The 13301-nt window shown below is 53.5% G+C and overlaps 1 protein-coding gene across 9 annotated transcripts in view; it reads left to right on the top strand.

Moving 5' to 3' along the window:
• The window catches only part of MTMR14 (myotubularin related protein 14), a 44587-nt gene that overhangs the window by 29233 nt on the left and 2053 nt on the right, over positions 1-13301 (top strand). For 2 of the 9 annotated variants that reach the window (XM_086366523.1, XM_086366521.1), the window contains 8 exons: positions 90-175; positions 436-512; positions 750-786; positions 3163-3233; positions 4168-4226; positions 4396-4534; positions 5263-5442; positions 11918-12032. In XM_086366523.1, coding sequence (XP_086222649.1) covers positions 90-175; positions 436-512; positions 750-786; positions 3163-3233; positions 4168-4226; positions 4396-4534; positions 5263-5442; positions 11918-12014 — 746 coding nt within the window. In that variant the 3' untranslated portion in view covers positions 12015-12032. Of the gene's footprint in view, positions 1-89; positions 176-435; positions 513-749; positions 787-3162; positions 3234-4167; positions 4227-4395; positions 4535-5262; positions 5443-9513; positions 10624-11876; positions 12033-13301 lie in introns of those variants that run through there. The other 7 variants (XM_086366517.1, XM_086366516.1, XM_086366524.1 and 4 more) reach the window with 4 other exon arrangements.

Below are 13301 nucleotides of genomic sequence, written 5' to 3'. Positions count from 1 at the left end.
TCACCCTAGACCTGGGTGGTAGCACATCCCCTTCTCATCAGCCTGTGTTTGCTTTTCTCCTGGGCCACCTGTCCTGTGTTGCTGCGTAGACGACAGCGGGCTGCTGGTACACTGTATCTCAGGCTGGGACCGGACCCCCCTCTTCATCTCTCTCCTGCGCCTTTCCTTGTGGGCTGTGAGTACACATGGGCTGGGCTGGGGGTCAGGGAGCCTTCAGAGGCCCTTCCAGGGTCTACCCTTGGGGAGCTCTGAGCCTGTCTCCAGAAGCAGAGAGGATTTGGCATGAGGGACCTCAGGTGTCCAGAGCAGAAGTTGTAAAGTTTGACCCTGTTCCTGGGCTGTGGGGCAGCCTGGTTGTTGGGGTTCTATGGGTGTGGTTCAGCCCCTGAGGCCAGGAGGGGGCCTCTCTCTCTGATCTGGACACGTCTCTTCCAGGACGGGCTCATCCACACGTCCCTGAAGCCCGCTGAGATCCTCTACCTCACAGTGGCCTACGACTGGTTCCTCTTTGGGTGAGCCTTCGGGGGACGGACAGCAGGCCGTGGGGTGGGGGCAGTGCCTCAGAACCAAGTGTGTGCGTGGGTGTGGGGGCTCCTGTGACAGGGTTGAAGGTGAAGACAGTCCCACCCCCTTGGGAAGACAGGAGGCGCTGGTCAGGCCCCCCGAGGCTGTGGGGCCGGTGCCATGGGCTCTCCCCGTTCTCCTGCCTGCGCACTACTGGCTTTGACTTCCTTGCCTTCTTGTTTCAGGCACATGTTGGTAGATCGACTCAGCAAGGGAGAGGAGGTGGGTACTGCTCACAGTCGGCGAGCACGTGTCAGGGCTCCGCAAGCTCTGGCTCCTGTACTCCCAAGAGGGACAGGATGACGGTCGGTTTGGCATCCACACTTTGGGGCAGTTCTTTGCCTGGTGTGTGCTGGGGCTGGGCAGCGGGGCAGGAAGAAATCCAGCCCAGCAGCCCCCGCACTGCACCTTAGTCCCCTGCTCTCTCAGGAAGGACACTTACCTGTGACCTTCCTGTGTCAGTCCTCCTCCCCTCTTTCTCTGCCATCCTTTTTATGGCTGACCTTGTTTTCTGCACTCAGCTTTGGAAGCAATTCACAAGTCGTTCCTGTGCCCCTCACCCTTACAGCTGAAACCCAGAAGCTCTTCCCTGTCCTCTGTCCTCATCACACCCACTTGGCGACTTCAAGCCCTAGGGCCGTCCGTGCAGGCAGAGGCCTGCCTGCCCCTCACCACCAGCCCAGGCCAAGTCAGGGGCCCTGGGGCCCCTTCCTGTCTGGGCACTGTCCCTCCTTCCTCCTCTCTGCCCTGTCCATACAGCATCCTTTTTGTAGCCTTCGCCTTGTTACTCTTTTTTCAGCCTGTTTTCCCTACACGCAGACTTAGAGTCAGACTTAAGTGTGAACCCTAGTCATGCCACTTATACCTGGGTGATCTTGGAAAGTGTGATTAACCTTGAGTCTCCTGGTGTCCATCCTGCTGCCTCACAAGGAGAACGAGTCCAGATGCCCAGCGTGGGAGTTGCACGCAGTGCTGTCTCTTTCTCCACACCCCCACCCCCCATTTTCCTGAAGCATCCTCCTCCCTTCCTGAGGCTGCCTCTTTCTGGGATCTTATCTTATGCCTTCTTCTTTTGTTCCTCCCTCTCAGCTGCTCCTCTCCCCTTGCAAATCTCTTCTGAGCACTTATCGCATCTGCCAGAACTGCAGAGCTTATAAGCCTGTTCCTCAGAGGCCTCCGTGAACTCTGTCAGAGGCGGTGACTTTGGCACGGAAAGCTGCACACACAGTCCCTTTGCAGCCTCTCGTTTTGAGACTTGCCAGGTGCTGATGCCCCAGGACCTACTGCCCGCCCACTGCCATGCTGTCCCCCACCCCCCGAGGCAGGCCAGGTTTCACCTCAGAGACTGGGCGGGAGATGCAGCTGAGCCCAGTGGGTTCTGGATTCAAACCCTGGCCATGTCTCAGTATAAACAAGAGGGTCTCCTCAGCCAGGAGGGCGGGCAGAAGGTGGGCTTTTCTCTTAGCCCCCCCTTCTCTCCCTCCCACTTCACACACTCAAGATACCGATACTTTAAAAACATGCAAAAGGCTAGGACCTGTTAAACAGCATTCTGTACCCTTCCTTTGCTTTTGAGATTCTCCGAGCACATTAGCATATTAAAATCTGAAAAGTCTGTAATGAAGACATCTGTTTCATTTTATCTAACAGGGAATTCCCTGGCAGTCCAGTGGTTAGAACTCTGTGTTCAGAACTCCATGCCTTCATTGCTGAGGGCCCAGGTTCAATCCTTGGTCAGGGAACTAAAATCCCACAAGCCAAAAAAAAAGGAATTTTGTAACCAAGTTTTCAAACTGAACTGACCTTGGCGCTCTCCCTCCTCTTTTTGAGGAGATCTTACCAGGCTCTGGGATACTCTGTAGGTGTTTCTCCCAAGTGAGGGGTGGATGGACCACACCTTTCAGAATCACTGCAGAGACAGAGCATCGTGTGCACTTCGCAGAGGCCCGATGGACATGGGTGCTGGCTGGAAGGAAAGAGCGTTTGCCCACAGAGACGAGGATGTGGCTGTGGGGCCAGAATTCAGGGCCTCCCCTTGCCTTGGCCTGTCTCAGACTTCATACTGACCCTGATCTCTGAGCAGTGCAGTCTGTGGGCCTGAACCACACTGTTTCTGGGTATTTCCCGTACGAAATCTGATTCCTTACCCTTCTGTGGTGTTCCTGCTGTGTCTTGCCTCCAGATCCTCTCTCTCCCAGCTGTCCTTCCCTGTGACCCTCTCTCCATGGTGTTCTCAGGAAAGATTGAGAGGAAGAAGTGGCTGTTATCTTCGTCCTTTTCAGTAGCTTGAGAACACATGTGTGGAACTTGAAGATGGTTTGAAACATCCCTGGCTTACCCTCGTGCGTTCTCAGGAAGGAAACATAGTCCTTTCCTTCCTTGCCCAGCCCCGCATGCCTGCCTGAACTGCTACGCCCTCTCTGGCACCCGTTCTGCTTCCACACCAGAATATCTGACAGGGTCCCCAGAGCGGGGCTGCTGTCTGGCAGAGGTGACCAGGGTCACTGGCTGCCCTCTCCTGGGAGTCTAGCCACTTAGATCCTTCTCCCTGGGGAAGACTATCTTCTCATATGTGCTGCTTTTTGGTCTGTTTCTTAGATTTTTTTCTTCTGCTTCAATTTTTTGAAGCATATCATCTCTGAAGAGTTCTCTGCTCTGAAGACACAGAGGTAAGGAGAGACCTGCTCTTGCTGGAAGGCAGGTGCACTGGGAGGGGCCGTGCTAGGGCAGGTGGTCTCGCTTGCTGTCTTCTCCCCACCCTGCCTCCCTGCATGTTGGGCAGGCTGGCCTTCCGTCCCTGCCTTCCCTCTGAGGGCAGATAGGGGTAATTGGAGAGGGCCAGAGGGTGAAATGGCACCCCACTCCAGTACTCTTGCCTGGAAAATCCCATGGACAGAGGAGCCTGGTAGGCTGCAGTCCATGCTAAGGGTCAGACACGACTGAGCGACTTCACTTTCACTTTTCACTTTCATGCATTGGAGAAGGAAATGGCAACCCACTCCAGTGTTCTTGCCTGAAGAATCCCAGGGACGGGAAAGCCTGGTGGGCTGCGGTCTATGGGGTCGCACAGAGTCCGACATGACTGAAGCAACTTAGCAGCAGCAGAGGGTGAAGAGGCTCATCTTGTGACTAGGGGTGCAGGGCACATTGCTAGAGGGAAGGGATGGGGAGACCCCCAAACTGCCCTTGCCACCACCTCCAAGGCCAAAGTTCTCCTCCCTGAGTTGCTACAGAGGTATGTCTGTGCAGCCCCCCACCACAGAGCAGCCTGCTCCCAGTTTGGCACACATAGGGGTCTTGGCCGAGTGATGCTTTAGGGCTCCTGTGAGGATTGGTGTCTGTGCCGTGTTCCCTCACCTTCCAAATCCAGGCCCCTAATGTGTTGAGCCAGACTTGACCTCTGAGGGACCATGCTGACGGGCAGGAAGCAGGCTTTGCTGGCCTCCCTGAAGTGGGCCTTGGCCTTTTGCAACAGGCTAGGTAGGACCTGTCTCCATGAGTTTCCACTGAGTTGGAGCTTCTTTTCCAGGTGGGCAGCATAGTGGGAGACAAAGGATACCCCCAGTCCAATCTGGAGCTCACTGTTCTGGCTTCTGTTTATAGGAGGAAGAGTTTGCCAGCTCGGGATGCAGGCTTCACTGTGGAAGATATCTGCATGCTGAGTGAGTCATGGGCCCCTGCAGACTTCCTCTGTGCATCTTTCTGAGTATGGACCACATAGAGATTGTTTGTTCTAGAAACTTCTCTCTCCATTTGTATGGTGTAGAAGAGGTGGGGAATCGCTCATAGGAGAAGATAATATGCTGACTGATGGTCCTGGCCTCTTTTCAGGGCGGAAGGACCGTGGCAGCACCACCAGCCTTGGCAGTGACTTCTCTCTAGTCATGGAGAGCTCCCCAGGAGCCGCCGGGAGCTTCACCTATGAGACCGTGGAGCTGGTCCCTGCAGGAGCACAGACTCAGGCAGCTTGGTGAGGGCCAGGCTGGAACTGAGCTTGCTAACAGCTGGGAGCCAGGGCTCCAGCTCCAGGGAGCCCCAGGAACAAAGGGGCCCCAACAGTAGGCTTAAGAGCTCAGCTACCTGCCCTGCTGTCTCTACTGGGCCTCAGAGGCCAGCCATCTGGTTGGGGAGGGATGCTGCCATGCTGGCCCAAGAGCATCAAGGGCCAGTGCTCCCTGTGGGACAAAGGAAGAAGCTGCAGGGCTGGGCAGACAGGGTGGGGTGAGGGGAGGGTATTAAAGGGACTTCATGGGGGCACTCCCTTGTATTGATTGCCAGGGAGGTGGGGCCAAGCTTAGAAAAAGAAAAAAGTACTGAGTACGAAATGATGGTTGCGGATCGGGAGCTTGTTTGAGGGTCAGCTCCTTTGAGAATCAGATGACTTTTCTCCCTGGACAAAGGGCTCGAGATTTTGTACAACACTTGGAGGGAGGGGCAGTCCTTAAAACTGTTAGTTCAGAATCTGTTGCCCAGCATGTGCACTGAGGCCAGTAGGTCAGTGTGTTTGAACGCAATAGTCCCTCTGTGAAGACCCAGCTCTCGCTGCCTATAGCCAAGCCCAGGGGAGTGGTGAGTGTGCCCACTCCCATGTGGCATTTTTCTGGTGGAAGTAAAAACTGGACCCAGAGACTCAGCTCAGGTGAGCAGAGGGTGGGCCTGAGGTGGCCCTTCACCAGCAGCCCTGTCTTCCCACCACAGGAGGAAGAGCCACTCCTCCTCTCCACAGAGCATGCTCTGGAACCGGCCACAGCCCTCCGAGGACCGCCTGCCTCCCCACCAGGGACTGGTAGAAGCCAAGTCCTCCAGCTCCTCGTCCTCGAACCATTCTGACAACTTTTTCAGGATGGGTAGCAGTCCCCTGGAGGTCCCCAAGCCCAGGTGAGGAGCTCCAAAGTCCTTCCCTCTTGATAAGACTGGAGCTTGGGATTCCAGGGCATGCGGCCTGGTAGGTGGTATATCCAGGAGACCAGAGGGGATCAACAGACTTGCAGGCTCACCCACTGTTTGGAGGTACAGAGTGAAAGCAGGTTCACAGAGCAGTCTGAGAGCCCTCCTTCCTGGAACGCTGGCCGATGTGGACTCGAGAAGGTGGAGCAGTTGTGATGTGATGGGCAGGGAGTCGGGGCTGCCACCACCTGCTGCCTTTGCCAGGTCTCAGCCCCTGAGAATGCCACATTCTGATTAAAGAGATGGAGCTGGATCCTCTGGAGTTGCTTCTGGTTCTCCCATTCCTTGTCTGAATTGGTGGGGCATGGAAGAGAAAGGCCAGTAGGGAGTCAGGCTAGATGTGTGTGGCTGGGGTAAACCTCACAAGACTGTACACCCGGCAGGAGAGCAACTCAGCTAGGACGGACAGGTGGGCCTGGAATGTGCTGCAGAAATCATGTTTCTCTGGTGAGATTAAAGCTGAGCACTGGGCAGGTTTAGGATTGAGGGATGGCCTGGCATTTGGGGAAAGGATTTCCTCACTGACCTCATACCTTCCAAGTCATACAGCCAGGGAAGAAATCCTGTGATTTATTTTTGTTTTCTAAAGCCTTGAGAATGTCTAGTCCTTCTGGAAAGAACAAAGCAGTGTGTGACTGAAGAGGTCCTTAACAAATGCCAGGGAGAAAAGACCTTTAGCAGAAAGATCATAAGTGTTGAAGTCCACTCCAGATTCAAGCCCAGGTCCGTCAGATTTTCCAGAATTTCAGGTCTCCTTGTAGCAGACATGTTACCAAAGAGGAAAACTGAGCCCAAAGGTGGCAAACTTATTATATAAGGAAAGACCTGAAACTTTGGAAAATCTTCCTTCGCCATCCTCTGGTTTTCCCTTTCTGGGCAAAGACAGGCAATGGAGGAAAGTGGGGAAGAGCGCCCTCCCCTCGCAGGCTGAGCGGGTCAGCTCTAGGCGAGTAGGAGCTGCACTGTCCAGAGGGGTCACTTGAAGGTGAGCCCTTCAATTCCGAGCACTGCCATGTCTGCCAGTGCTATAGCTGAGTCTGGTAAGCAAAGGCCACAACCCCTCTGTCCCCACGGGTTGGTGGAGGCAGCTGAGCAGAGGTGGCACCCAGCAGATAAGCCCCCTAGCTGTGCTCGCGCACATCCTTGGTGCCGCCCCATGTCCATGTCAGCTTTCCTCAGGGCTGCTGTGGGGCTGCCATGGCACCGCGTGACCCTCACTCTTGCGGGCTGGAGCTCCTGTTCACCATCCCTCCTTTTCTGCCTGTGCAACATTGCTGGACAACTGGGAAGGAAACCAGAAGATTCCCCTAGTCTCCTGGGTCCTCCTGGTCTTAAGTGTCCAATTGTTAGGGCTCCCTACTGAGGCAGCACCCCACCACTCACCTTAGCTCTTAATCATTTTCTTCTTCCTGACATTCATTCCAATTTTGTGATCATTTCCCTCTGTCTCCCCGGTGGTTTTCCACCTGCACTGGGCTCAAATGCTATGGCTGGTCCAGGATGGTCAGAAGGCTGAGGAGGATTGGGAGTGTCCTTCTGAACTTGGGACTGTGTGAGCTGGGGCCTGGTGGAGGAGGCTGGAATCACTGAACCAAAATGGGGCACAAGGCCTTGGAGAGGCATGGGGTGGACTGCTGTGTGGTTTCTGATGGCTCTGCTGGGCTGTTCTGGCAGTACTTGCTTGTAGCCAGGCTGGACTGGCTACAGGCTGGCTAGGAGACAGGGTTCCAGATTGGATGCTTGTTTGCCAGGGGTTTTGAAAGACGAGATTCTGATTTAGAGCATTCTAATTATAATTATGTATCTCCATTAACATTAAAATTAATTTAGTCCTTCTTATCTTAAAGTGCCTGAGGGATTCTGTCATTAGCTTTCCTGCTACTCTTAGGAAACAATAACCAATCAGCTTTTTAATGCAGCAGGAAGAACTGTGTGGAAAGCTATGTGTGACAGCCAGAATTCCCCTAATAATATGAATTCTCTGGGTTTCATATGCTGCAGAGTCCTAAATTCTACGAGTGTATCTCTTTTTTTTTTTAATTTTTAATTGGAGGATAATTACAGTGTTGTGTTGGTTTCTCCCATACTACCATGTGTGAATCAGCCATAAGTGTACACTGGGCTGAGCTCTCTGTGTGATACAGCAGCTTGCCACTAGCTACCTATTTTACATATGGTAATGTCTGTGTTTCAGTGTTACTCTCTCAGTTCATCCCACCCTCTCCTCCCCACCCACCCCCCACCATGTCCATATTAGCATATCTCGTTTAAGGTAGGACTGCTGGCAAAGAAAGCAATGGCACCCCACTCCAGGACTGTCGCCTGGAAAATCCCATGGATGGAGGAGCCTGGTGGGCTGCAGTCCATGGGGTCGCTAAGAGTCGGGCGCGACTGAGCAAGTTCACTTTCACTTTTCACTTTCATGCATTGGAGAAGGCAATGGCAACCCACTCCAGTGTTCTTGCCTGGAGAATCCCAGGGACAGGGGAGCCTGGTGGGCTGCTGTCTATGGGGTCGCACAGAGTCGGACGTGACTGAAGCAACTTAGCAGCAGCAGCATCTGGCAAAAAAACTGGGGGAGCTTTGTCCAAAGTTAAGAAATAGGTGTCGGGTTAGAAAGAACGTTCTGTGGGGTGCTGATTCTTAAGTTCCAACCCCATACCCCTGGAAAGACTGGTGGCCCTTTTGTGTCCTTAGTTGTCACTACAGTAGCTTCTGAGTTGTGTTTCTGGACCACTGTTAAATCTCTCATCATCTGCAGGGCTGGGCTGGGAAGAGGCAGGACGCCTCCCTGAGGCCTGGTCAGTAAGGTGCCCCTCTCCGTATGGTCTTGGTCTCTGCTCCAGGGTCAGACATCTTGGGGGCTGGGGATTTCTAACATTGTACATGCCTGGAGTGGGAGGATGCTATCGCTGAGCCCAGCTGGAGGCCAAGCTGCCTGAAGAACAGATGAACTTGTCTGAGGGACATCCAGCAGCCTGGTTGAATAGCTGAGTGACAACATAGGCACCAACTCTGCTGCCCAGATAGCTGCTCCTCCCCCACCTTTCCCCACCTACTGACTACTTGTTGTTACAAGCCATGTGCTGTGTTCCGGGCTGTGTTTAATGAGGCAGGAAAACCAGGTTGCTTTCTATGACACATAGGGTTCCTGTCCCGTGTTTGATGGGTTCTCACTTGGGGCTACGGAGAAGGCAATGGCACCCCACTCCAGTACTCTTGCCTGGCAAATCCCATGGACGGAGGAGCCTGGTGGGCTGCAGTCCATGGGGTCGCTAAGAGTCGGGCGCGACTGATCGACTTCACTTTCACTTTTCACTTTCATGCATTGGAGAAGGAAATGGCAACCCACTCCAGTATTCTTGCCTGGAGAATCCCGGGGACGGGGGAGCCTGGTGGGCTGCCATCTGTCACACAGAGTCGGACACGACTGAAGCGACTTAGCAGCAGCAGCACTTGGGGCTACAGGTCCAGACCAGGGATGAGTGATGAGGAGCGTTAAGGCATTACCAGCTTGAGACTGAGATGGATAAGAGAAAACTTGGAGCCTCAAAAAACTTTTCCTTGGGCTGCTGCATGAATGCAGAGGTCCCTGGTTCACACACACAGACACACAGAGCAATGTTTGAAGTCCAGGCTGGGGGAAACTTGATGATCTTTCAAATCTGATAAATCTTGTCCTAGCTGTCACTGAGGTCGAACACTTCCCTTCTGAGCTCATTTTTTCATCCCATCATTAAAGTAGGAACAGTGATCTTTGTCTTCATAAGTTTGGGTTTAAGTGAGGTGACCTTGGAAGCACTGTCAGCTCGACCATTTTCCAGTTTAAGGATGGCTTGGCCCAATGTCCCCTCCAGTCCTGTAGGTAGATGGGTGGAGGTGGATGCTGTATGTGTACTTGAGTTCAGGTGTAGGGAAGAAGGGCATGGGGCTTATTAAAGCTGCTTGCGTTACCTGTGCACTGGGGCTAACTTGAAGGTTTTCCCTCCTTTCACTTGGCAGGTGCAGTTTCTTCTTCTGGTGACTGTTTCCTGTCATCTTTAGGGTGTCCCCTCTCGCCAGCTAATTTAAATTGGCACTTACCAGCACCTCTGTGCTTTGTACAGCTCCTTGCTCTCAAACCCAGGAACTCAGTGGTTATGTTACTTTGCAACCCTTTCTTTGACAAAAGCCTCAGATAGAAAGGTTCATTTGGAGCCTGTGTACTCAACTCTTGAAAAAGATGCAGAAGATGGTTGGCTGCTTGCTGAGATTACTTTGTGACCCCTGGGATCAAGCGTCCTGTTGCTATTTATGCTGTCTGCTTCATGCCACAGCTGTCCCCTGACTGCTTCAAGCATGGCTCTTGCCTGGTGCTGCTGCCTGCTGGACAGGGCAAGTACAGGGAACGCAGCCTAGAAGACCAGGAGCCCTTGCTGGGAACCTGTCTGTAACCACATTCTACCTGGCTGTCTTTTTCCCATTGGAAATGTGAGTCTCTGATAGCCCTGGGGAGTGGGGTTAGGAACATGGAAACCCCCATGTTCCCTGTTCTAGAAGTCCCTCATCCTCCCCAGCCGCCTCTACTTCACATTACTTTCATTCCCTCAACACTTTGCTGTTTAACGATTGTTTTCCCAAAAACTGGAAAAGAATGTCCATCTTAAACTTGGAGCAATAGATGAGGTTTATGGAGCCAGACTGACCTCAAGAGGGGTTGCACCAACATGAGACCCCAGCATGACCCAGAGAAGACACAGGACCGGCCCCACACTGGCCTGCAGCTTGCTCTTACGTGTAGTCAGCTGTTTGATTTATAAACAGTTAAGGATCACCAAAGATAGAGCATCTGGCCACCGAGCATCTCTGCCTGGGAAGAAGGGAGCCTGCTCTGTCATCGCCAGGGCTTCCGCCAGGCGGCCCATCCTGTCCTCATCCACGCCCTGTTGTCACACACCTTCGGGGTAGGCCAGGAGCAAGGAATATGGCAAGTCGCTGTGTTGCAGGAGATTCCATCATGGCAGCGTTAATGTGGACAGCCATCTGTTTTCCCTGGTCTCAAGGTGATTCTGTTGTATGACAAATCTGTAATCAAGCTTGGCTCTAAAAAATAAAAATCTCTTCTTGCACTCACTAACTGTGGTGGATCCTTGGGCAAGCGTCTTCCCTTGCCCGGGCTGCCATTTCCCTGCCTCTAAGATAGAGACGGTTTAGGATCAGCAGAGATGTAGCGCTGGCCAGAGCTGCACTCAGTTTGGCCACTGCTTGTGGATAAAGCTGGCCTGGGGACCCAAGGGGACTGTCACCTCAGTCTAGGAGCCCTTGACACTAGCCAGCTGGTGGGCCAAGGTCAGTTCATTTGTCAGTTCCCCACCCCCTATACCACGATTCATGTTTCTGCTCTGTTTCTGGGTCCCTCAGGAACACCTGCTGCTGTTCTTGAATTAAAGGATAAAGGGTCAGGCATCAAAGATGATACACCTCTGGGGACAGGGACCTGGTGTTGCTGATGGAAGGGCCTTGTTTGATGTTTTCCCGGCTCCTCCCCTCCTCCCCCACCCCCACTGGCTGGGCCACTGTCCAGAGACAGCAGAGAAGGCTTGGCTGTGAGTGGGGAGCTGGTGGCAGTGGTACATTCCCAGTGCAGCTTTGCTTTCCCCACACCATGCAAACCTCTATTTGAAAAAGGTCTGATGAAGCTGTCAAGTTGGCTGCCGGATTCATCCCTCCCCTCTGGGCATACAGTGAGTTTGCTGGGTTGATGCTTGTGAATACAAACTTTGGCTCCTGGAAGGCATTGCAGAGGAAGAGGGTGGGGCTCAGGGCACCCGTCACCCTCCTTTTCAATCTAGGTCACCACATCCACCATCCCCAGGAGACTCGTTCTCTCATCTCTTTGATAGGACCTCAGTGACCCTGGGCTCTGCATTGCCCATCCTGCCAGTCTTCATGCCAGGAGAGTAAGGTGATCTTGGCTCCTGGAGCCTTCAGTCTTGCTCCCCTCCTTGTGGTGCTGTTGAGATTTTACTAGTTTTGTCAGGCAGAGCAGGCACGCCCTGATCCCCGGCTTTGGTTGCTTGCTCACCTTTGTCACCATGCTTTGCTCTTGTTCTTTTGCTCCTGTAAATCTTTGCATGAAGTATTGTCCTCACAGCTAATTCTCTCTTATGGTCTTGACTCTTTTTTCTTGGTCATAAGCTGTGCAGCAGTTTTTGCACTTTGGGAGAAAGTGCAAAAGTTGACTCTACAGATGCTCTTCCAGTAGGCCCCTGTGGCCAGGTCCCAGGGCCACCATAGCCCTACCCCGACCCCGACTCTTCCAGGACCTCCCCTGTCAGGCATATGACTGACTACATCATCTCCCCTCTCTCTCCTCTTTGCCCCAGATCAGTGGACCATCCCCTGCCCGGATCCTCTCTCTCCACAGACTTTGGCAGCTGGCAGATGGTAACAGGCTGTGGCAGTATTCAGGAACGGGCTGTCCTGCACACAGACTCCTCTCTCCCTTTCAGCTTCCCGGATGAGCTCCCTAACAATTGTCTGTAAGTGTCTTGCTTGAGAAGACAGGATGCCCCTTCCCCTGCCTGTGTGAGAAGCTGGCAAGCAGTCAAGTGCTGGCCAGGAATGAGGTAGCAGCTGGCCTAAGGGAGCTGGCCTGGGCTCCCTGCCCCTCCTGAATGTCTCCGCTAAGTATACCTCACTGGTCCGGCACCCTGAGGTGTGAAGGGGGCTGATGGGCTGCTCAGGAAGGGTGCTGGAATGTGTTCACTCTCCCCGGCCTCTGAAACCCATCCATGGATGTCTTGGGGCACATCCTTAGGGAAAGCTGGCTGGACTCTAACTATAGAGGATGCTATTTCGGTCCAAGGCTTTGCCTGACATGAGAATCCTTTGAAAGCGGAACAGTGGGGTAGTGAAGGTAGGTGTATGGTGGAGACAGAGCCAGAATGGAGCTGGGTTAGCCCAAGGGCTGTGCTCCCAAGCGGAACCCAGGGTTCCTTGCTGTTCCCTGCCCCCTTTTGTCATCTGCTTTTGCCTTTGGTCAGGAAAGAAAATTGGACGGGAATACTAAAGCCCACGCCTATAAACTCCTCTCCCTCCAAGGCTCCAGTACTGGGCCTCCAACTCAAGCAGTGCATCTACTTGAGCAGCTGCCTCTCAGGCTGCCCTGCCCCCTGCCTGCTCTGCTGTTTCACGGATGTCAGATGGCAGGGAGCCTCCGCTGGCCTGGGGAGCAGGATCTGACTGTGGCTGCCTGACAGCCTTCAACTCCCTGCCCACTACTGCCCCCGACATGGGCTGAATGAACTTCAGGTGCTGGGTGGTCGTCACCACCTTCAGGATCAGCTCATACCCTCCAGTACTGACAGGTTGGAGGCAGGTTGCCTTTGGGAGCTGAGACGGATTCTGCCTAGGGCAGGCAGGGGCCAGACCTTGGGATTCCCGGATGGTCCTCACAAGCCCTGGCCCTGCAGCTCAGGAGTAGCCCAAGGACTTCAAAGGCCTCTAGGGCTTGGCACAGCTTTCTCTATAGCCACTCCCTTAAGCCAGAAATAAGATCTCTTAGAAAAATTAAAGACATAGTTTTCTTCGTGTTTCCGTAGGCTCTTGCTATTGAAGCCAAAGAGCCTAGGAGCTGGAGGAAGCTGACATCTCTGCCCCTGCATAATAGCACCCTCACTTACCTGGCATTATCCACTGAAATGGGCAGCTTCAGCCCTGGATCCTGTAATTAATGCCTTAGGTAGTTCTCTGTGCCCCTAGCCATTCCTCAGGTTCTGGGTGGTTCCCAGAGGAGGGCTAGGTTCTCC

This window comes from Bos grunniens, chromosome 22 (assembly GCF_055505025.1).
Source record: "Bos grunniens cultivar Pamir isolate PY7600 chromosome 22, Bosgru_T2T1.0, whole genome shotgun sequence".
In the NCBI taxonomy this organism is placed as follows: domain Eukaryota; kingdom Metazoa; phylum Chordata; class Mammalia; order Artiodactyla; family Bovidae; genus Bos; species Bos grunniens.
Note: the sequence above shows the minus strand (reverse complement) of the source record. Positions and strands in the feature narration are given on the sequence as shown.